Below are 24,762 nucleotides of genomic sequence, written 5' to 3'. Positions count from 1 at the left end.
GGTTACGTGCAGTCATCCTTCAGGCTTACGAGTGCCAAGAGCCAAGAGCGAATTACCCTTACGATCTCAGGGTGTTAGCTTTACCATGGCTCTACACTGCAATTGTTCTTTTAGGACAATCACGTAAGGATATTTCTAGAGGTTCGACATAGTTTTCGTTAGTCATTATCTTCGCGTTGTGGCTCTCGAGGACGTCGAAGGCGTGTGAAGTTTGGTCTCCTGGTTGTAATCCAGCAGGTTACAAACGCAATCCTGACGCAAATAATGAACTTGCCCTTTATTTTTTACATTTGTATACTTGTCTCGCATTATTACGTTTAGGCCCACCCGTCGCAAGACTTGGCTTCAGAAATCTCAAAAGTATGTTTTTCTAAGAGCTCGAGTGACAGGCAGTGATATGAAGAGGGTGACCTCAGGTGTCACCAAGGTCACAGGACAGCGATGAAGATCAGTAAAGGGGACTTCAGAACAACAACTTTATTTCTTCACCCAGGGTCATCACTGTTGTGCTGTCCTTCTAGTTGTCATAAAGTAAGCAGTGAATGTATTAAGGAGTAATGCAGGATAAGTATACAAATGTAAAAAATATTTAAATTTTACTAATTTAGTTTCATGCAGAAAATATTTGAATAGCAGTACTGACAGAGGTTTTAGTTAAGTGGCTGTCATTGTTTTTTAAACTCTTGACTGCATAACTAGGTTAGTTGGTTAGCAACAGTGCTGTTGTTAGTCAATGGCTTGTTAGTCAATGGCATATCTTCTTCAGAAGCCATGTGATCAGTCAAGCTGGAACAGTGTGTGCTTGTTCCCTCCAATGATTACTAATTGGAATAATGGAAATCCCATTTGTGGACACGATTGAATTATACCTCTAAACTTCTACTTCAAATGATCTTGCCTCAATCCTTAAAAGACCGCCTCCGTGGTCTAGTTGTAGAGCGTCCGCCCGAAGAGCGGAAGGTCCAGGGTTCGATCCCCGGCCGCATCATACCAAAAGACGTTAAGAGATGGTACTTGTTGTTACCCTGTCTGGCGCTCGGCATTAAGGGGCTAAAACAAGGACTGGTCGGCTCGGAGTCAGTATACTGTGTCTGAGTGGGGTATTCATGTTAAACTGCGGCATGGTATCTCAGTGAGCTAGCACTATAACTCGGCATTAGTCAGCCACACAAACACACATACTTACATGCACGTCGCTATAAAAGTGCAATAATCTTGGATGCGACGTTAAACCCCATTTCACCTCACCTCAATCCTTAAAATTACAAGGTTTATTCATGTTCATGTTGAATTAAATGTTCATTGTAGAATGATGCAAGTAGAAAGCTGGAATCACCAAAACATTGGAAAACAATAGGTATTACTGCCTCCAAGGTTACAGACTACAGTCAGTATCCAGATCTCGAAGCACCACCACACAGGAGTGACAACATAGCTTTCAAGGCAAGTACATCCATCCACTGATATGATTTTGAAGCTAACTCAGCAAGATCTCTTGATTGTTGCTGGTTACTGGAACTCTGCCATCATTTGAATGCAGTCTCTTCTCAATATGGGGGCACGGGTGGCCCAATCGTCTAAGGCGCTGTGCAGAGTTGTGTCCCTTGGGCATGCCAGAAACCTATGATTGTGGGTTCAAATCCCGGTTCGCCCCGATTATGTTTCTAGGTTTGTCAGCACCATACCCTTGCTCGTGGGTTTCACCGAAGTGGTAAACGTCTGAGACCTGCATCACTTTGGGCTTTCCTCCCACATTAAGCTGACACGCCGTGATATAACTGGAATACTGTTAAAAGCGGCGTTAAACCCAACTCACTCACTCTTCTCAATACATACTGCACCACTTGATTCACAGTACAGTACATATATCTAAACACTTGATTGACGGTACAATACATATCTCGACGGTTTATTCAAGATACTGTACACATGGCAACGCTTGATTCACAGTACAGTACATATATCTAAACACTTGATTCACGGTACAATACATATGTCGACGGTTGATTCACGATACAATACACATTGCAATGCTTGATTCATGATATAATACACATCGCAATGCTTGTTTCACGATACAATATGTATCTCATCACCTAATTCATGATACAGGACACATCGCAACGCTTGATTCATGATACAATACATATCTCAACATTTGATCCATGATACAATACATATCTCAATGTTTTTGCATGAAATGCTTGGCTAACAAGAAGTTGTTTCTATCTGCCAGTTTGTGTTAAACTTACATGACTGGTAATTCAGGTTTGTTGAGGTAGATTTATGACATCAAGTTTTATTTAGCAAGCCTGAATTATAGTGAATAGTTATCAGACTGAGAGGCTAAAGTAAGTAAATATTACTTTTTGAAAATCAAATATACAGAATTAAAACATGATTCAATACATGTGTAGGCATACTGACACCTGCATACTCTCACACTGCCAACAGCCCCTATGATTATCCACTTCCCAGAATAACTGAATGAGGCCTTTGCGGTGATTCACTGGAAAGAATTGTTACGCAAACAAGGCTTTGGTATGTTAAGGTTTAGGCTGCATGGTGTACCCTTCCCCATGGTTTCGCCATCAGATGTGCAGAAGTTTGGTTTTTGGGGAGGACGTGTTAAAGTGGACAACAAGATACTGACATTGACAGTGATTTACATCTTGCCTTTATGCCACTTTCCCCAGTGGCATCCTTTTTGGAAGCAATGATTAAAGCTATCAGGGAGACTCCAGCTACTACCTTATTTTCACAGCTGCCGGCAGTGTTATCCAGAGTACTGCTAGAAACTAGGCAGATAATACTGTTTTTGGAAGCAAGTTTATTGGCCCAGGAGATTGTGTTTTGCAGAACTAACAAAGATTGCAGGAAACCTGGTTACGTGGCAGAAGCAACTAATGAACCCACTTATTTTCAAAAGGCATTAATGACCAGAGTTGTTTCTGTAAGAGCAGCACAGACCATTGTGCGTGCTCACAGCAATTCTTCTAGACGTCTTTACAACACTAGGTGGGATTCGTTTGTTGCTTACTGCAGTACAAAACAATAAGATTTGATGAGAGCTACGACTCTCTGTTTATTGTAGAGTACTTACTGTTTCTGCGAACATCTAAACAGTTGCCAGGACGTACCGTCGATCGGAAGTTATTTATGCAGGATGGCAGCTTGAAGGTCCGTGGTCTTGTGGTAGAGCCTCCGCCCGGAGAGCGGAAGGTCCATGGTTCGATCCCGGGCTGCGTCATACAAAAAGACGTTAAAAGATTGTACTTGTTGTTACCCTGTCTGGCGCTTGGCATTAAGGGGATAAAACAAGGACTGGTCACCTCGGAGACAGTATACTGTGTCTGAGTGGGGTATTCATGTTAAACTGTGACATGGTATCTCTGTGGGCTAGCACTATAAAATTGGCATCATTCCGGACTAGTACAAGCAGTCACACACAAGAGCATGCACTTCGCTATATAAGTGCAATAATCTTGGACGCGACGTTAAACCGAATTTCACCTCACCTCACCTGTCATGATCAGCACAGCGCCCAAAATAACAGCTGTGTTGAAGGGCTTCAGACTGCAAGATCACAAGAAACACTTCAGACCTCTTGTATGGGATCTGGGGCTGGTACTACAACATCTGGTATCATAACCCAATAAAAAAAGGTTTTTATCTGACAGCATTAGCTACTTAAGATCAGATTGGTGAAATGCATGCTATGGACGTCACACAGATACAGTTTGACAGGGTTCCATATGCTAAGGTTTGCATGGGCCTCATATGGGATATTGTGCCTAAGAATCAGCAGTTGGGGGGACGATAATTGGATGTTCATGATATTGCAGTTATCATCCGTTTTGGGAAGGAGGACATAGCGGATGTATTATGCTTAGGCATTATTTGGAGGAGATGAAGACTTCCAAGAAGCAGCGCGGAGGTATCGAAGAATACCATGGCATCTTGGCTTCTTCAATCCTGCAGGCGCATCAACATGCAGGGTTGGACCCACCTCAAGCGCTCCATTCCGATGAAATCAAGACCCTGGCATCTTTGATGCAGCTGCATACAAACAGATCAGTGAATGATGTCATCAATGGGTGTTTTGGTGAACTGATACTACAACTGCCACCTCTATCTGAGAAACCACTCTGTCAAAACATCAAGCAGGCCATCTTCGATTAGAGGAAACTCGCAGCATCAAACAAGACGCAACCATTACTCAGTCATCCCGGTCGCCGCACAGATCATGCATTGGCTCTACAAGCTACTAGCCAACAGATTTTTGGGCTTCTCAGAAGCACATGGTATCTGATACAGTTCTCATAGATGACAGAACAAGCTCATCATGCAGATTCTGTTAGCCATAGCAGGAGATCAGATTCCATGGACTTTGACCATTCAGGAATACTTGTCACTGTCAGACAAAGACATCCCCAAATACCTCCTGATGACTATGGATACCAAATGTAATTGTCCCCCGCCGCGCGAAAGTGCAAAGCGGGGGATATAGTATTCACGACCGTCCGTACGTACGTCTGTACGTCCGTCCGTACGTACGTCCCACCTGTTTGTTGCCGCGATATCTCAAGAACTAAACACTGGATTGTCTTCATATTTGGAACTATGGTGTATATACAGACACCGCAGACACCAGTCGGTTTTGGTGTCCTTAACCCCATTTTCAAGGTCACAGCAGACAAATCTGCTTTTGGAGTTGGAAAACGGTGTTGCCGCGATATCTCAAGAACTAAACATTGGATTATTTTCATATTTGGAACTATGGTGTATATACAGACTCCGCAGACACCAGTCGGTTTTGGTGACCTTGACCCCATTTTCAAGGTCGGAAGCAGGCAAATCTGCTTTTGGAGTTGGAAAACGGTGTTGCCGCGATATCTCAAGAACTAATCGCAGGATTGTCTTCATATTTGTTACTATGGTGTATATACAGGCGGGGGACATTTCGTCACTTTGTGACAAATACTTGTTCTACTTCATTACTAGGTGTTCCTGATATGGATTCTGCACAGACCCTGCAGGTAATATGTTCACGAAATGCCCCCTTTCTGCCACCATAACCAGTATGGAAACAGAGCTTACCATGGGCCAACCAAGTGGTTTTATTGACAGTCAACTTACCTATCTAGGTACTGTTAGCTGCACCACGATAGCACAACCTCAACGTGCAAATCTCATACCAGAGTCTTGGTTTCCATTAGATGTTCAATCACACAAGGACTGCAGGGATCCTATTGACCTAACCGGCACCACTCTTCACCATACCTCCTTACTTTGTATCACCTTTCACCCTATGGATTCAGAATCGGATATTGGGGAATAGTATTGTTTGTGCTCGGATTATTTACAATGACGGAATTATGAACCTGCCTTGTGAAAATCAGGGTTAGAATCTGTAGGTCTTCAGCAACCCATGCTTGTTGTAAGAGGCAACTAATGGAATTGGGTGGTCAGGCTTGCTATCTTGGTTGATGCATGTCAATCACTGGATTGTCTGGACCAGACTTGATTAGGGGTGGTGATGTAGCCTAGTGGTTAAAGCGTTCACTTGACACACCCTAGATCCGGGTTGGATTCACCACATCGGTACAATGCGTGAAACCCATTTCTGGTGTCCCCCAAAGTTTTATTGCTGGAATATTGCTAAAAGTGGCGTAAAACCATTCTCACTCTCTCACTCCCAGACTCGATTATTTACAGACCGCCATCATATGGCTGGAATATTGCTGAGTGTGGTGTTAAACAACAAACAAAACAAAAAGGATTATGAACCTCAAGAATTATTGAAGCAATTATGTCACCTCATGCCAGTTTTGCAACCCAAGACTGAAGAGATGGAATTACCGCAGATGCTAGATTATGCAGGTTGCCATGCCCTGACTCCGAGATCCCAGGTTCTCTGACAGAAGTCTTCCCCTGCCTTCATTAAAATGGTGCTTATACCAGACTTGTGACTGTCCTCTCCCAGAGTTTTAAGGATTTCTGCAAACTTAACTGTACGCCTAGGGAAAGGATTTCCTTCAGGCCAAAGATCAGAAATACCGATCACAACGTCCATCTGATACTTCCAGATAATCGGACTACAAACGTAGAGGAAGTAACCAATGAAGATCCAGACCTGGAAGTAGGGTGATTGCCGAACCTGACGTCATACCTTACCCTCTCGTCATTTCCAACCCTGTCGACCTAGCTTTGTCTGTGGACTTGGACTTTTGTCTACCATCTTGCAATATAGTGCAGAAGCCTGATCCAGTGGGACGATGTCTATGTTTAGCGCTGAGAGTTGGTAACAGATCACATACTACTGCTGGATTCTTTACAGAAGGGTACAGGCTACATTTCCAACGCACCCTTTCCATTTATCCAGGCCAGTAGACCAAAGATCCAGACTACAAAGGAGATAATCGATATTGATTATCTGTGAATCCCATCAACATGGATATTTATTCATGCACCTACAAAAGATTTACCTCATACTTACACCATTATCGGTGGTAATGCCGATTGAGGACATTCGTCAGAAGTTGAAAATACATAAAGAAAGCTCCTTACAGTGCGTTCGTGGAGCTTTCTCTTCTACCGAGGATGCATACTACACCAAGATTTAAAGTCTTCTGTTACGCAGTGATACAAGATTGCTGATGGGCTGTTATGTCAAACAAGATATTCACTTGTTCTTAGAACTGATGATTTCTCAACAATATCGGTTATGTCAAAGGAAATTCCAGGTGGAATCAGTACAAAACTGAGTACTTCAGTCCACTTTATTTTCATTTTAAATGCCATTCATCAGATTTGATCACATTGGGTTATATTGATTTTGTTCGATCTGGATAGAAATTGTCTTATGTCCAACAAAAACATTGTGATTCAGCTTCTGTTTTCATCTTGTTAGAATACACTCAAATTAGGAATCAAGCCAGTTCAAGACATTTTTATCAAGTGTCAGAGTAATCTTAAGTCTACTGGAGGATTGTTGTCTCAATATGCTCAAAACACTGTAGATGGCTACTGATGGGAGATTGTCTTATATACGATGGTGGTTTTGTTGCTGAGCCTGACGTTCCCACAAGTCATGACAAGTAAAAGTTTTCAGCTTCACCACATACTGATTCCATCAGCTGCTGGATGGTAGTAAAATATATTCCTGGGACAGCTTCTCTGTTCAATTCATCCTCACTTCATCTGGAGGTGTTTGCCTGGATAACCTCATTATGAGACACACCATATCTGGACAACCAATTTCTGGTCTATGTCAATACAAGACCCAATGGCTATCCAAATGGACGCATTATCGATGGATTGGACATGTCTTTTTGCGTACACGTTCCCACCTTGGCTGCTCCTAGACAAAATTATAGGAACCAAGAGAACACAAATTGTATAACCATGTTCATAGCTTCAACCAGTTTTCCAGACTATTTCCACTGCTTATGGAGGACTCTCTCCACCTACCTCTATATCAAGATGTGCTTTGTCAGCCGAGGACAGATATATTCTTCAACAGTCTCCCAAGCCTGCATCTAATCGTCTTTTAGTTATCATGCAAAGATGCACGCCCCAGGCTTTTCTGAGTCTTCCTCTACAGCTGTTTCAAGGTCTTGGAGACCATCAGTCTCCCTCCCCTATGACTACCAATGGGACAAGTTCGTCCACTGGAGATGATGATGAGGTGTGAGGCACTAAAGAGAACCATAGATCAGCACTACACTTTACAACATGAATCCCAGATGGATTCCCAAATGGATCCTTTCCATTCTACTATTTGATCTCCTTGCAGAACCCTAGGAACCATGTGCTAAAACTACCTTGCTTCAGGAGTGGAGAAAACATTTCTTGGGCAGTTAGGTCACAGACATACCACACCTACCTTCCCCCAAACTGTAGCCCATCCGGATCATCTCATCAGCCCGATTAGGGCTCTTAAGTATTGCTTAGTGGCTACAGACCCACATAGGAGACATGCAAGACTCATTCCGACAACGATATCCCCAAAGCCACAGTGGCTGGTTGACTCAAGGCTGCTGCAAGTTATTGTCAAGCCCAAGATTCTACTCCCATACATGGTTCCTGTTCAGCTCATGATATAAGAGCATTAGCTGCGAGCCTTGCCTCATGGACATCTGTGTCAGTCTAACATGTAGTCTCCAGTAGTGTCTCTTCTATCTCTGTGATGTTCAACCAGATTAAAAAGAAATCCATTCCCTAGGTCCTATAGTGGCAGCTCAAACTATCATATCGAAATTAGTTTGCTCCTGAGTGTAAACGTGCAATATCTGAATCCATCCTGAAGTCACAAGCTTTGCTAACAGATAACTGGAAGTGATGTCACAGCCAGAAGTGACATTATATCAGACCGGAAATGAGATCAGAGAAGAAATTATACCTGGAAATGATGTCAAGAAAGAAAATGGTGACCCTAAATCAGAAGCGATGTCAGAACTGGAAAAACACCTTATGACGTCATTTACATGAATAACAGCTATAAAATTATAGTGAAGGTACCACATATTTGTCTGATTCATGTAGTTTTGGTAACAACTATTAATGGATGGAATCACGAGAGATCTGAGAACTATTGTCAACTACGGTTTGAGTGCACTAGAGGCAGGGCCCACCTATCCCTCTGGTGCATTCTGGCAATGATTTAATGTATTTGTGAGAATTATCAAAACAATAGTTATCATTGTTAATAATTCTAAGAATATTAATTCTGTTACATCAGAAGTACTCCCCTCCTCCCCAATCATCTGCCTCTCGTTGATAGATGTTTGGAAAGCGAGGATTTTCCCGCCTTTGCTGAAGAGCTGTAGGCTGACTGATGCTTATGCTGGACAACTAGTGGTGTGAAGATGACACGTGAAGAGGACATCTGTTTAAAATCAGAAGATTTAGTTATTGTGTGATTGCAGCCAAAATACAGGAATTTGGAAATGATGTAATAGAGGTTGTATTCTTAGAATTATTAACAATGATAACTATTGTTTTGATAAATGATGTACCTGAAAATTGGCATATCATCTCATGATGTTGTATTTTGTTCAGTTTTTTACTTATCCTGCATTACTCCTTAATGCATATTATTGCTTGTTCTTGACAGAGAAAAGAGCTGTGTGAAGGTCTTTGCTTGAAGAAGTTGCTCCAACTATCTCAGAGGTCAACCCTATCACGCAGCTCCCACGTGACCAATGGAAGTGACATCACGGATCCTCACATTACTCTTGTCACTTGTTGAGTGAAGACCTGTTTTTGCTGTAGCATAAAACTTATTCAAACCCTCACGTGTTTGCTCTTTGAGTTAATGTTTTTTGTCTTTGTGTTATGCCTACGGTTTGTATTTTGTACATTCTATGTTTGATAAACATGTGCATAATGTTATAAGCATTTACTGGCGTTTTCTCAAAAAGAAAACATAATGCCAGGTGTCGTGTTGTTCCAAGTAGCCATCTTGAATATTTTACGTGGCCAGCAGTTAATGTACTGGTTTGCGTTCTATATTCTTTTTGCTTGGTACCCCACGATTGGCGTATCATCGCACGTATTGTTTGTTTTTGTTGTATGTTGTCTTACGTTTGTGGTAATATTTCTTTCATAAACCCACATAGTTGCATAAACAAATTATAGCATACATAATCGATAGGGATTTTTACGCTGCTTCATTGCAGATATCATGCCCTCCTGCTCAAAGTGCCGGCGTAATATGTCAGCGTGGGATCCCCACCCCCTGTGCCTTAATTGTACATCTCAAAGCCTCCAGGGTCACCGATGTGAAGACTGTCTACTGCTTTCACCCACAGCTTTCAGTCAGTATCTCCATGTTTCTAAGATAGGCAGAACACAGCAGGCCAGGAAACACCGGCGCAGGATGTCAGACCCCCTGAGAATTCCCCCGCAAGATCGGCCATCTTGGATGACTACCTCCCTACCTCAACTATAACCTTGATGTGGGACCCCACGGTCGCAGTCTCTACCCATAGCACTCTGACGACCACTACAGCGCCTATATTTATGGCGGCGCCCAGCGTGGCGCTCACTTACCAAACGGCGCCTATACTATCCTCCTGATAGACGCTCGGTCTCCTACAGGCGCCCCCGCCTGATGCCCATGATTGACGCCTCTCTCCTTCAGTACATTCAGTACTTACAGGCCAGACAGCCGTTGATGCCAGCGCGTTTACAGATGCCTCTACAAGCGCCTCCTATATGCCACCACAGACGCCTCTTCAAGCGCCCTTTCAGACCATGCCTATATATCTTACAGCGCCTATACAGTCGCCAGTGCCTCTGCCTCCGCCTAGTCGGTCGACCACACAGACGCCTCTACCTCTCGTCATTCCGTGGACTCGGCTTCACGTCGGAGTGACAGCAGATCTTATTATCAGGGTCAACTCCCACCTGGGTTTAGCCCAAGTCGCAAACTGGCTGGCAGACAGATTGCAGGTAATCGCTCCCTCGCCTGGCCTAGGGGTCGATCGCAAGACAGTCATACATGCAGACCTCAATCCGTCCTGACCCACTGATCAGAGACATGATCTCAGCCTTGGACGAGGACTTCATTAAACTGTCACTGACGCCATCCTTCAGGCCCCCACACTACAGACGACATGACTTCCCAGTCCACTCTCTTCAAGTCGCATACCGTGCTCCTACCCTAGATGAGGACATGCACCGCATGACAGGATCAAACCGCTCCACCTCAGTCCCAGTTTCCGACAGCAACTCGCTTATGTGGAAACCGATAATCGCCACACGCTCAAACCTCTCTCACTGATGGCGTCGTCATCCAGAGCCATATTGCAGGACTTATCGGAGGATAACCCCCATAGTATTGACCTAACAATGGTTGTATCCTACCTCCAACAACAAGTGGAACAGATGCACTCTCTCTGATAGAGCTCACAACCACTAGACACCTTGGGTACCTTGCCTTGTCGAATTGGGACCCAGAGTTTAAAAGAGACCTTTTGCGTCAACCTTGGTCCGGCTCTGACCTCTTTAAGGGACAGATATCCAAGACACACTCCCTGGTCTCAGCCTTCGCCCGTGATGAGACAGCTCTCAAGGCCCTGGCCAGGGTGTCACAGCCAGCCTTGTCTGCCAGCCAGTCTGGCTCCTACGAGCCACGAAGCAACACCCTCCAGACTCGGGGGCGGGGCTCCCCCTCAAAAGTGGGAAAGGAAAGTCCTCGGGTGCATGCCAGTCCTGCTGCGGCCACCCCAAGGGAGGTAACGCCGACCGCAGGGACCTAAGGTGAATTGCCAGACAGGCACAACTTGGACCTCCCACCCCCAGCCGTCAAAGTTGTTGACACCCCAGTAGGTGGGAGACTGAGTCACTTCTGGCAGAATTGGGAGATCCTGGGGGACCCATATGTCACCAACATCATCTGACCCGGGTACCACCTGACGCTTATAGACGAACCGCCACTCATGTCGTCCCCCATAGTGGACACATACCCCCCTACTCAACAGCAGCTACTGAGCCGGAACATCACGATGCTGCTAGACAAGAAAGCCATAGGGGTTGTACAGGCCCCAGCCATAACACCAGGCTTCTATTCACCTGTCTTCCTGGTCCCCAAGAAGGACTCATACAAACATAGGATGATCCACAACCTTGCCGCTTTCAACAAACGCTACCTGGCACTTCCACCTTATTTCAGGATGACCACGCTCAGGCTACTGCAATCCCGGATCCAGGCGCAGTATGTGCTCATCAGCCTGGACATCGAGTCCCTACATGTCCCTATACATCCCGACTACCAGAAACTCTTGCGCTTCATCTTCATGGGAATCCATTATCAATGGGCGATCCTCCCATTTGGAATTTCTTCGGCCCCGTGGCTATTCACTTGGCTTACCAAGCCGATAGCCGCATACCTTCACCACCGGGATATTCAGTTCAAGGCGTACATAGATTACTGCCTACTGAACCATTGGGACATGGTCACTCTACACTGCCACAGGGACTTCACCCTCCGGCTCCAGTACCAGCTGGGGTGGAAGATCAATCTCAGGAAGTCAAGAGTTGACACCTTCAATCGCCTTCAGTTCATCGGGGGCATCTTCCAGATGCATCTCGACCTCCTCTCTGTACCCAGAGACCGGTGGAAGCGCATGCAGGTGCACCTGACTCCAGCGCTCCTTCTACCGAAAACTTTGCGCCAGTGGCAAGTTCTCCTGGGCCTCCTAACCTCAGCACAGTACTTGACCTACAGAGGGAGGCTCCAACTGCGCCCAGTTCAGATGTTCCTGGCTTCCTACATCAGGTGCCAGGACCCCTCAGTATCCATCCTCCTCCCGGATCATCTCAAGCAGCATCTCCGGTGGTGGACGATGTAATCGAATGGCTTAGGCAGTGTCTCCTTGACAGGGCTTACAACCTCTCTGCGCCTATTCGTAGACGCGCCCCTGCAGTGATGGGGCACACACCTGGAGGGACAGTTTGCCTCGGGTCTGTGGTCCGCCGATCAACGCCTATGGCACATCAACAACCTCGAACTGGAGGCGCTCATCTTGGCCATCGCTCATTGGAAACAGCAGCCCGAGTCTTTGAGCTACACGCCTTGGACACGGGTCCGCTTTGAGCTTGGAGCACACAGAGCTGTGCAACTGGGCCTGTGCAGGGACAGGATTGCAAGAATCAGCTCCCAGGACGGCCCGACAGATCCTCATCCCCCCTTTCATCGATTGTGGGCGGGGAAGACGAACAAGAGCTCCTACTATGTCCAGTTACAGCGCTCCATTGCTACATCAGATGATCCAAGGAACGCTGTAAACTACGCCTCTTTGTACCAGTATCTGCGACCTCGCGAGCGGAAGTCAGCCGCAACACGATCGCCCTCTGGATACGAGCCATCATTCTTCAGGCCTGCGAGCCGCGAGATTGGACCCTCGGTGCTCCAACAACCCACACGAGATCCGGACGGTCGTCTCCACCATGGTGCTACACAGCAACTGCTCTCTACGGAGGGGTGTTTCTGGTGATCCAACAAAATCTTCTCCAGTCACTACCTGCGAGACCTCGCATTGGAGGATGTGCAAGGCACGCACAGCTTTGGTCCGTTAGTAGTGGCCCAGCAGGTCCACTTGCATACGGCTCAGTGCTCGAGGCTCGACCTAAGTGAGAGTTGCTGTCAGGCTGCGTAGTACCAGGACACAACGCATACCTGACTTTTCCCTTCCATGTAATGGTCATCCAGGCCGACCATGCAGCCGAAGACCGGCTGAGGGAATTGAAGGTTCCAGTACATGGAGTGGTCACCCGATGCTGACCACATAGCCAAACCTGGCTAGGGAACAGAGTCTGCAAATAAAAGATGAAAGCCCACATCTGAAGGTATGCCCTCCACCTGGTCCGATAAAGACGCATTAACGAGTAATGCAGGATAAGTAAAAAATCTGGTAAAATCTTAGGTATTTTTTATATTTGTATACTTATCCTGCATTACTGCGTCTAAAGGGACCCAACCATTGCAGAGCTACTTCCCCACGATGCCTTCCGATGTTTTGGAGTCCAGAGTAATGTGAGGATCCGTGACGTCAATTCCTTGGCTGCGTGATGGATTGGCCTCTCAGCTAGTTAGAGCAACTTCTTCGAGCAAAGACCTTCACACAGCTCTTTTGTCTGTCAAGAACAAGCAGTTATATGCATTAAGGAGTTATGCAGGAAAAGTATACAAATATATAAAATATTTAGGATTTTACTAGAATCATTAGTTTAGTCATAGTTGTTTTGTCTTCTGTATTTTTGCAAAATGCATATCAATTCTGACTGCAAGTGTCTTTATTGACAACTGTTGAACACATATCCAGGTGAGCTACAATGCCATAGCACTATTTGATGAAGATGACAAAATCAAAGTTGGTTAACAAAAATTGTAAGAATCTTCTGTGAACAACAATGTCTTGGAATTTGAAATGTTGATATGATGTGTAGCAACTCAAGGACATTCTGCACAAACTTTGAAGTGGAAACTTTTGAAGATATAAACAAATTTGGGATGATCAAGTACTTAATTTCTTGAATTGTTTGATAAATGCAGTATAAAACAGTGAAAACAATCACATTTTTATTTCTTTTGAAACATTTTGAAATCCAAGTGTAAGTTTGGCCCTTATGTTTATTCTCCATTTCAGATGGTTGAGTTAAAAAAAAATTGTCCAGAAATATCATCTTATAAGGTGAGTATCTTTACACTTGTTTCTATCAAAACATTATCTTACCTGAAAGAATGTACAGAGTCCGTCTGTCTTGACATCTGTATGAGGAACAATATTTAAGGGAAGCCCTGTAATTTCAGCCGTAAGAATATAATGATCAGCTTTGTTTGCAGGTGACAAAGTTACTGTACTTAGGCAGTTAACTCGTTCTAACATTGCACACAGCACATGTAAAAATTCTGTCCACACTGACACATCCTGTTTGCTTGTATGTGACATCAAACATCACAACCACATGACTCATTGACACTGATGGACCGAAATGGTTAACGGCTGGGGTTAAGATTAGGATAGATAGAGGAAGGCCAAGAAAGACAATTACTGGATTGATACATACTCACCATTGCGTTGAGGGACAGATTCACTCTGCACCAGAACTTAAGGACAAGTGGGATTTTCAGAGGAGGACATTGGTTGATTCATGGATCATATATATACATAGATGTGTCATGTCAGAGGAATTTGGAAACAATCTGACAATCTATATTTATTTTTTTGTTTATATGTTTGCCATTGAGAATTCTTCCAATACTCTTTCCATGCATATTCTCAAAAATGTGAGCCAACATATGCAACAAATAGACAAATGGATCTCTCAAAATAGGAGAAAATACCACACTGTGTATAATGTGAATTTTGCTTTGTTTACATTTCAAACATAAACAGTTTTTCAAATTACAGAGTCTGTTTTTTCACCTGATTTATTTCGCTTGATTTCATCAAGCTATTTGTATATTGTGACCAAGAAAATTTGTTTTTTGATATAAAACTGTATGCATATTTCAAGGATGTATGTATCGCAGCTGTGTGTGAAATATATTTCAAATGATAAGCGTCTTTTACACAAAAGCTGATTTTGTAAACACTATGGAATATGGCGGAAGTTGAATTTAGTGTTACTGGTGACATTTCAGAATGATCATTGGTGATTTGATCAATCATAGATACCCAAGATCAACAATTGCCTATTATTTGTTAACTAATCCTGAATTACTCCTAAATCCACTGCTTGTTCTTGACAGAGAGAAAGAGTTGTGTGGAGATCTTGCTTGAAGAAGTTGTTTCAACTAGCTGACCCTATCACACAGCTCCTATGTGATCATGGAAGGGTTGACGTCACTGATCATCACATTACTGCTGTCACTTCAAGAGAACAGTCACCTGTTTGAGCTGTCAGTTTTAATCCATTGAATCCATGTGTTATTGCAACACTATTGTTTCTTGTGATTTATATTCTGCTTACAGTTTGTATTTTCACATATATCATATGATTTCTACCATTACATGAATATTTAATGCTTGCTTGGTGGCGTTTGCCACGGTAAATGTCAGGCATGTTGTTGTTCCAATTAGCCATTTTCATTGCGTGGTCATGTAGGTCATGCGTTCTGTATTCTTTATATTGCTTGGTACTTCAATTCATTGTCGTACCGACAATAAGTCTGGGTCAGACCCTCATCCCTTGTGTCTTAACTGTACTACTCTATACTCCCAGACTACTATGTGTAGAGATTGTCTACCATTTTCCCTACAGCGTTCTCGAAATACCTCCAGGGATCACTGGCACAGAACAATTTTAGGCGGCTACAATCAACTTTAAAATCATAATACAATTGTCGTATTCCACTTGCACAAACTGATCTTAGCGTAATTGTAAGACGGCTTGGATTTAAGATCGCGATCGTAGCTAAGATTGAAATCTTCAACGGTGGAGGCACAAATATTTTAAACACGACTCCTATCTACAGTTGTCTACAAATATGCATAGCTTGCTGCGCATACAATAAGTGGAACCGGTAACGACACACAACAGTACCTCCCTCCATGGCACCTTGCACAGTTTTAACAAAGGTCCCAAATATTTGAAGGAAACGATTACTAGAATGATGGCATATATTTTTGTCGGCATTAATAATGTCATGATATAGGGATTGCAACTGAAGAAATACCCAACTCATGTTTTATTAAAAGTTTTGAAATACGAATAAATACATTATTTAGTGACATAATTATTATGAAAATTATAATTAATGATAATAATTATATGTCCTCATAACGAAATACGTGAATGTATGATCGTCATCTATTTGGGGGAGGTTTTCGTAAAATCCTAAATATATGCTTCATATTTTCGTTTTGCTGCTTTAACAAAGGATGTTATGACTACCTTTTCAAAACACAGAAAGATCGAGGATTTCAAGAATGCATGGACGGGAAATATGAATAATGTTTTGAGAAAGCAGTTTAATATATATTTATGCAAACAATAACATAACAAAGAATATATGAAAAAATATGGTTTTATCAAAGTATATACAGGATTGGAGGATTAAAGTACTCATGGAAATGAAAAAAACCTGTTTTGCTGGATTTAATAATCGACACAAAGCATTACGTAGATGTAAATACGAAATAACAAAACAACTGGAAAAGTACTAGTCTGGATTTGCTAGTTTTATCTCAGTGCTCAATACAAAATGTACTTTACAGGAGGTAATTTGTAGGCACTTTCAACATTCAAAAATAAAACTAAGTCCAAATTGACATGGAAGAGACAGGCTATAGGCATTATGCAAATTAGCCTTGGGAAAAAAAGTTATCAAAACAACAATAAAAATAAAGGCTATGTTTATGTACATAATAATAATGACATGTAAGTTGTTGTTTGAGAAGGGAATATGTTACTTTTACGTTCTGATTTGCTATCCCACAATGCCACTCACAAATCACATGCACGTGGGTTTCAAGCACCTGTTTTCACCTGTCGTCAAGGTGTCATAGGTCATGGACATTCACCTTGATCTACTAACACCTGGTTATGCTCAGTTTCACAATAGTCTGTTTTGTTCATATTTTTACACACTTTTACGTGTAAAAAGACATAAAAACCTTTGATACGCTGTATTTGTGCCAAGGCCCAATTAGGACTAATTGAGTTGTTTGAATATTTATATATTTTGTATATTAACTGCATTTATTTAAAATCTGAGATCGAAAAAACAGTTTTTTTTCATTTCCGTGAGTACTTTAGGAAGTCTGATTGCCTCTGACCCTGGGGCTAAGTAGTAACACGCCGGATGTGTCCTAGGTTACCCTTAGCACGCCGGGTACCTGAAGAATTGGGGTGGGGTGGGGTGGCAAAACAGTTTCTTGTGTGGGAGAATGTTTTGAGGCCCAATAGAATGAATGTTAATGGATGAGGTGCCAACTCTATGCGGGCAGCACTGCAGGATAGAAGCAGCTCCACGATGGAAGCTATGTGTGTTGTACAAGTCACCATTGATACCAATTCTGCAGAGAATACAATTTAGATAGCCTAGAAATCTAGTTCTGGAGATATGTTGCCCATCTGAATTGACAAACAGAGGATGAGCTGGCGAAGCACCGTCCTTCCTGCACACATGTATCCAATTTCAAGGCAGTATATGGGCAAGCGAGTGTACCTGTACTACAGAGGGTGATCACAACGCTTTTACGAAAAGGATCAGGTTTTGACACTTTCAACGTCACTTTTGCACATGGAACACTGTGATCTAGTGTGATATCAGCCAAGCACATGTTGACAGCTGGATTAAAGCTAGTTGTTAGTTGTACAAGTGAATTCACTACATCTCATGAACCCCAAAAATGTTTGAATAAATTCACAAATACGCTTTATCTTGTTTTGTGGTTGACGTGCTTCCATGTTTACCGTGTTCAGGATAATTCCAAGGTATTCCAGTTCGTGTACGGGTCCAACTGTTTTATGGTGTGCTAGGGGTACGCAACATTGATTGAAAATGAGAGTTAGAAGAGCCATGGTCCTGTCAACATCATAGTCTGGAGTGTCTGTGGTAAGAAAATCATCCAATAACCACAAAATGTTTTTGATGCGATACCTATTCTCAGCTATCCACCCTAGTGCCCGAGAAAGCAAGTTGAATATACATGGGCTGGACCTGCATCCAAAAGCTAGTCGTGTGGAGAAACAGTATTGATTGTTCCACTTGAAGTCAAAGTATTTCCAAAAGTCAGGGTGAATGGGTATTTGCTTAAAAGCGTAAGATATGAAGAAGAAGAAATGTCTTACTTTACATAACCGCGCCCCCCGACCACACCGCTTGATAGTATCGATAGCCTTATCTATGGTCACATATGTGAGAGAGCACAAGTCTTTGTCTTTTAGCTGATTGATACTAGGCTCTTCAGAATTGTGGGGGGCTGATAAGTCCAAGATAAGTCTTTTCTTCTTGCTGTATTTCCCTTCAGCAACCCCAAGGGTGCTCACTCTGAACACCCTGAATGGGGGTGCATCACAAGGACTGATACAAAGAGATTGGTTACTTCCTTTTGAACAGCTGCTTCACCATGTCTTTTTGTTTCCTGGCACTGAAATTGTTTTTACATTCGAATTTGCTCATGGGGACGGGTTCAATGAGTGGATGGAAGCCGTCTTGCAGTCCAGTAATTAAAGTGTTCATGAACGATGCGTGGACGCTACCAGTCACTTTCTCTTCTCTTTACGGAAAGTAGTTTTAAGGCAATCCATTTAGCCATGCCCCGCTTGACGGCAGTTGATGCATTTGTGGGGGAAGATGCAGGCGTCCCTTCTGCAGCCTCTGTCATTGAAGTTGTTGCTCACTTCGCCTCCCTCGATAATATTGCGTGGTCGTCCGTGTGAGTCATGATTGCGTGTATATGGGTGGAGTGTTGTATCCTTCTTGCTTGTCAAGAAGCAGAACTCTGACGTGTGTGTGAGACTGTGGCAGATACTACACGCCCGGGTACGTCGTCCTGATGTGACGGTTGTGTATAGCCTTGTATCAAGTATGCTCCAATCTATGATGATTCCTTTGGAGGCAAAAGATGCGGCCCTGGTAGCAAACATGCGGTGATATTCATAGAACAGAGAGCCACCATACTGTGAAGCCATACCAAAAGTCGCTTGTATCTGTCCATTTCGTCTCTGCAGTGTGGATATGCTTTGCAGAACACAGATTTATGAATCCCAAATACCTTTATGAATTCCCCTAAAGTAAGGGGGCACTGGCCTCTTTGATGTGTACCTGGTCTCCTTCTGCCGAAAACTTGGACATTCTGTACTCACCAGAATCGGTATGAGCTGAAAGCAATTTTGCTAGATTAGAATATTTCCTGCCCTCAATGATTTCCTTGCGGTGTTTGCTTTGTACTGGGTCAATGTGGGGCAGGGAGCCTGATACATCTGTACCAAAAGTTTTTTGGTAGATTGTCTGGGACCTGGACACCCATGTTTGATAGCCTTCCAGTCACGACATAGTATGCCCAATTCTCAGGCCGATCTCTGGCCCATCTGTCATTGTCAGCTGCGGTGGTGGATCGAGTCGATTGAGTAATTCTCTGGCAAGTGTGGGGCCTGCCATGAATGCTGTAACTATTGATAAACAAAATAATTCATGCATGGGATCTTCTTCAATATGGCGAATAAAAGAAGTTCTACCCGAAATGCATTGTGGGTCAATTACCCGAGGCACTGTGGGTAGTATTGTTTGATAGATTAATTTGTTAGTTGATAAAGCATAATGTTAATTATTTACTTCGACTTATATATATATACAGTATATACTACTGTTACGCAGATGCACAATATATACACAACAACAAAAGTTCCTGTGACATTGAATAAGATTTAATGCAAAGTTATGTTTTTTACCAAATCTGAAACGATTTCAGTTTGCAACAGATAAAACTCATGTAAGTGTTCAAATGGTTAAAATTTCCAGACTTCAGAAAATGTGTGATTTAATAAAAAAACATGAACATGCCAAAATGTCAATTTACAAATCAATAGCGTGTGTATCCACCTCTGGTTGTGATGCAAACAACACATCCTCGTCTCATGTAATGGACCTGGCGTCGCACAAAGTCATGTGGGATATATATCCATATCTGCTGGACCACGTTTCGAAGTTCCTGGAGTGTCTGTGGAACACATGGTTGACGCCAAAGGCCCTGATTCATCTCATCCCACATGTACTCAATTGGTGAGAGATCAGGGGAGCGAGCCGGCCAGGGGATGACATTCACGTTGTTTTGTTGAAGAGAATCCTGAACAAGTCAAGCAATATGAGGCCGGACGTTGTCATGTTGAAAGGTAATGCCTGGGCAATGACAAAGCAAAAACGGAAGAACAACAGGGCCGATGATCACGTCGCAGTAGCACTGTCCATTGAGATTTCCCTCTACCACGATCAAACGGGTCCTCTGTCTTGCTGTAATTCTACACCATACCATAACGCTGCCGCCCCTGAACCGATTTTCTTCCATGACACAATGATCGACGTAACATTCACCTCGACGTCGGTACACTCGAATCCAGCCATCGCTGTGGCTGAGGTGAAATCGAGACTCGTCAGTGAATAGAACTTGTCCCCACTGCATGGCCCTCCAGCATAGACGCTGTCTGCACCACTGTAGATGTGCTTGACGGTGGTTTCCTGTCAAAATGGGACGTCTGGCGGGTCTTCTGGCGATAATCCCTGCACATCTGAGGCGACGACGTACGGTTTGTGAAGATATTCGTCGAAGGCCAGGATGCTTCTTGCAGTCACTGTTGCTGGCTGGAATCAATTTCGTAGGTGTGTTGTTCGAATCCAGTTGTCTTGTCGATTATTTGTTATGCATGGCCTGCCACTCTGAGAATGGTCTCTGACTGCATTCGTCTGTTGCCAACGTTGCCATAAACACCAAATGGTGTTTCTGTGGACGCTAAATTGTCTTGCAACATCATGTTGACTCGATCCTGCTTCAAGCATACCAATGGCTGCAGATGCTCATTTTCGGACAGGCGTGGCATTTTGTAATGTTGAATAATTGCGTAATATTGTTGTTTTTCTGAGTGATTGTTGTCAGCACGATGCTATACAATGCTTATGGAATCCTGTTAAAGCACATGTTTGTATACCCGTTCTTGGGTAGTGAAATGCATGGGGCTTGTATAAAAGTCAACTTTTGCATGGAATGCTTTTCTGTAGCAGTTGCGTTTTTGTGACTTGATTCCATACATGTACTACAATATTGAAAACCAAACTTTACTTGTTTGAAAAATACACTAAAATATTGGTGTCACAGTATTGGTGTCTCATTGTTGTTAAGTATATGTGAATGGGCCATATTAATTGCCGTGCTGGACACGTGTAGTTACGCTGTACCTGTGGACTGGGGTAAGATTGCCTCAAAGAGCATGGTAATGAAAATATACACACAGTGGAGACCTGTGTAAACGCTAAGTAGAAAACCAGCATGGTACACGGAAGTAGTTGTGGATTGAAGAGTTGTGGACGTTAAAAAATGGAAATAGCCTATACAAGCCGGTAGGCAATGTCGTTATTGCATAAACTCATTATAAAATTACATACATTCACTAGGTATTAATTATATTGGTAATTGTGGGATATTTTACACAAATTTCAAATGACTCATCATATGTATTTGCCTGTTTGATGAATACTTGTATTTTTATTCTTTTAAATTCAGATATTAAAATTGCTGATCCACATCCCACTTAATTTTAGATTTAAACATGTATGATTTCGCTCTTCAATTTGTATTTAGTTGTAGATTAATTTAATCATAAACTAAAGATAAAATGCAACCTAACGGAAATACAGAGGGAGCTCAGCGATTCTACAACATTAATACACTAGGCAAGTTAGTTTCTACTCTACTGGCTTATTCAAAGGGAAACCACTCCCATCTAGAGTATAAACTAAGATTAGCTGCCCTTGATTTATCCAAAAGGTCATGGATGTTACAAATCGCTTGCAGACGACTTAGGTTTTTATCCTTCCCTTGATTAACGAAAAGGTATGTTGTTTTTAGCTATTGACTCGATAGTTATGTGGTTCACTGTTGCAATTAATGATAATTCTGACGTTAAATCTGTGGTCCATTCTTTGTGGTGTTGAAGTGTCAATTTGAATCATAAAGTTTAATAAAATAAAGAGGCAGTGTTTTATTTATGTGAAACAGACCAAAGCTTGCACACCATTTTGTTGAGTGTATTCAAGGACTAGAGAGTAGTATAGGTAATGGTGATTCTGGCTCACTTCCACTGGAGCCAGATTTATATACCTATACTGCTACTGCAGATGGAATTTTTTATGCAAAAATGAAGATGTGATTCAACGATCGTCGTGAGATTAAACTAAATTGTAATGAAAATATTCTCTATTATTTTTACTCATATGCATACCATTATTTTGAACAAAGTGATATTCAACATTTTTACTTAGTTCTTCGTTCATTTTACTAGGAGACCAGACTATGTATTCATTTTCGACATTGGAAAGAAACAATTGATCACCGTATTTGGTTGGTTTGACATCACTGATATAACCAGTGGTAATTCGCGCCATTTGATTGGCTCCATTATTATATACTTATGTAAGCATTCGTCTAAATTATTGTAGTGTGATCCAATGTGATCAAGCAATCTATTTTTAATCTCCAACCAGTTCTTTGGTTTTGGCACGGAATAATTGACGCGCTTGTTGTCTCCCCTGTTCTATGAACTTTTTTTTCTCGTCTTTGCTAATACCACTGGTCTTATGAGATTTTGATCAAATCTCCTGCTTCATTGCGTTCATCCTCCTCGGATATCTTACAATCAGCCAGTGCTGTTGAAATATGATCAGTTCCTGCCAGTCCTGAGATTCCTGCGGCTATTTCCATGCCAAGTACCATAGATGCGGCGGTTATAGTTGATAATAAACCAACACCGGCTACACCGAGTTCCATGCTGTCTGTTACAAGCGCAGTGTCAACTCCGTCGAGAGCATTCACGGCTCTGCGATACTTTTTATACAATCCAAGTCTCAACTCCCGCTCCTTCTCTATTCGATGTTTTATGTCGCTTATTTGATGTAATCGAAATCAATCAACAGTATCCATCTTTTCAGATGCTTCATCGAGCGCCGGATATAAACCCATAGTGTATATTATTATATCATATAATAGTCTTTAATTGGTCTTGGTTCAATGTTTTGAGAGTATACATCAACCTTATTAAATGTATATTATACGGCATAAATATCTTAGTAAGAGAAATGCTGTCATCTTTAATGATTTGGACCCCCGCAAGGGTTGCAATGTGTGATACTCCCACATAAATAATACTACAACGTCGACGCTCGTGTTGCTTGAGCCATTTAATTGATAGACCTGGTAATATCTCGAAGGCATCTTCTGATGCATCCCCAAACAAGACTTCAATAATAATTGTAGAAAGATCAGGTATGGCATTTAAGTTCTGTTTTATATCACTTAATTCAGTAACCAAATTTAAACTAACATCTTTTACTGCCGGACAACTCAATAACATATGACCTGGGTTTTCTGGCAGGGGAGCTACTAACACACTTTTTCGTTTTGAGGGGATATAAGCCCCGAGTACGATCCCAATATTTATTATCTTAGTTAATTGATGTGCCTTACCCATCATCACATAAGGTGGGGTAATGATGATATTCAGTAGCCACTCGATTTTTGCTTCGACCATAGTCCATTTATTATCACCATTACGAGTAGGATTGTATGAAATGTTTTTATTGAGTCTACTAACGTCGACATCGCTTAAATCTCCTAAATTTCCTGTGAATGTAACTTCTTTCCGCTTGTATACATTATCTTGTAAGTGTAAAGCGTATAACTTACCATCGGTACCGGGTTTATTGAATCCTACTGTGTCTCCAAGATCAGAAAGCGCAATTGTATGACATGATGAATCAACCATTATTTAAAATATGGAGTTTTACACTCAAGTATCCTATATGTACAGGTTGATGTTTTACATCTAATACAGAAATTTTGAGATCTGAAATAATACCTCGCTTAAATTTTTTATATTGTAATGATGAGAAAGATTCCGTTCTACGGCTATTGTATTTTTCACTTTGACTGGAATAGCTCTCAGCCGAGTTGAAGGACTTTCTAGCTGAATATTATCCGTTGTACTGATCTGATCAAGATGGATGCACAACTCTATAGGGAACTAAATCGGGTAATTTAACTCCATGAACTATATCGTTGGGTTGCATTTGTATTGGAGAGGGGATATTATGAGTTTTAAGAGTGGTTTAATTTATATTGTTACAAAATTTGTACAACTGAACTATACCGCAAACACTTTGAATGAATTTCTTAATGATAAAACAGAAAATAATTTTACTAACCCAGGAGTTGAAAGAGTTAATGAATCAATAAGAACTTATGTATGGGCAATTCTTGGTGCACAATCGCAAACACAAACGGGAATAATTGGTTCTGGGACTGCGCTCGATGCGCAAAAAATCAGTTTGTCGAAAACGTAGAGGATGCTATTAATTCACCAGTTGACATACCATCTTTTATAAAGTGTTATCAAGATGTATTACAGTATGCTCAATCCAATGTAGACTACGTTCATGCGCCGGGACTACATGTCCCTGAGTAATATGGAACTTAGATCGGTCAAGTAATCGGTTATAATAATAAAGTTGTTATTGCTTCCGATCAACAAAAAACA

The 24,762-nt window shown here is 42.3% G+C and overlaps 1 protein-coding gene across 3 annotated transcripts in view; it reads left to right on the top strand.

The window, feature by feature from the left end:
* The window catches only part of LOC139468156 (coilin-like), a 64,484-nt gene that overhangs the window by 23,825 nt on the left and 15,897 nt on the right, over positions 1 to 24,762 (top strand). For all 3 annotated transcript variants that reach the window (XM_071249936.1, XM_071249935.1, XM_071249937.1), the window contains exons 3-4: positions 1,309 to 1,443; positions 14,157 to 14,201. In XM_071249936.1, the coding sequence (XP_071106037.1) occupies positions 1,309 to 1,443; positions 14,157 to 14,201 (180 nt within the window). The remainder of the gene's footprint in view (positions 1 to 1,308; positions 1,444 to 14,156; positions 14,202 to 24,762) is intronic.

The sequence above is a fragment of the Haliotis cracherodii genome, unplaced genomic scaffold, assembly GCF_022045235.1.
Source record: "Haliotis cracherodii isolate W230 unplaced genomic scaffold, xgHalCrac1.p SCAF_2, whole genome shotgun sequence".
Lineage (NCBI taxonomy): Eukaryota > Metazoa > Mollusca > Gastropoda > Lepetellida > Haliotidae > Haliotis > Haliotis cracherodii.
The sequence above is the reverse complement of the archived record's forward strand: the minus strand, read 5'-3'. Positions and strand labels throughout refer to the sequence as shown.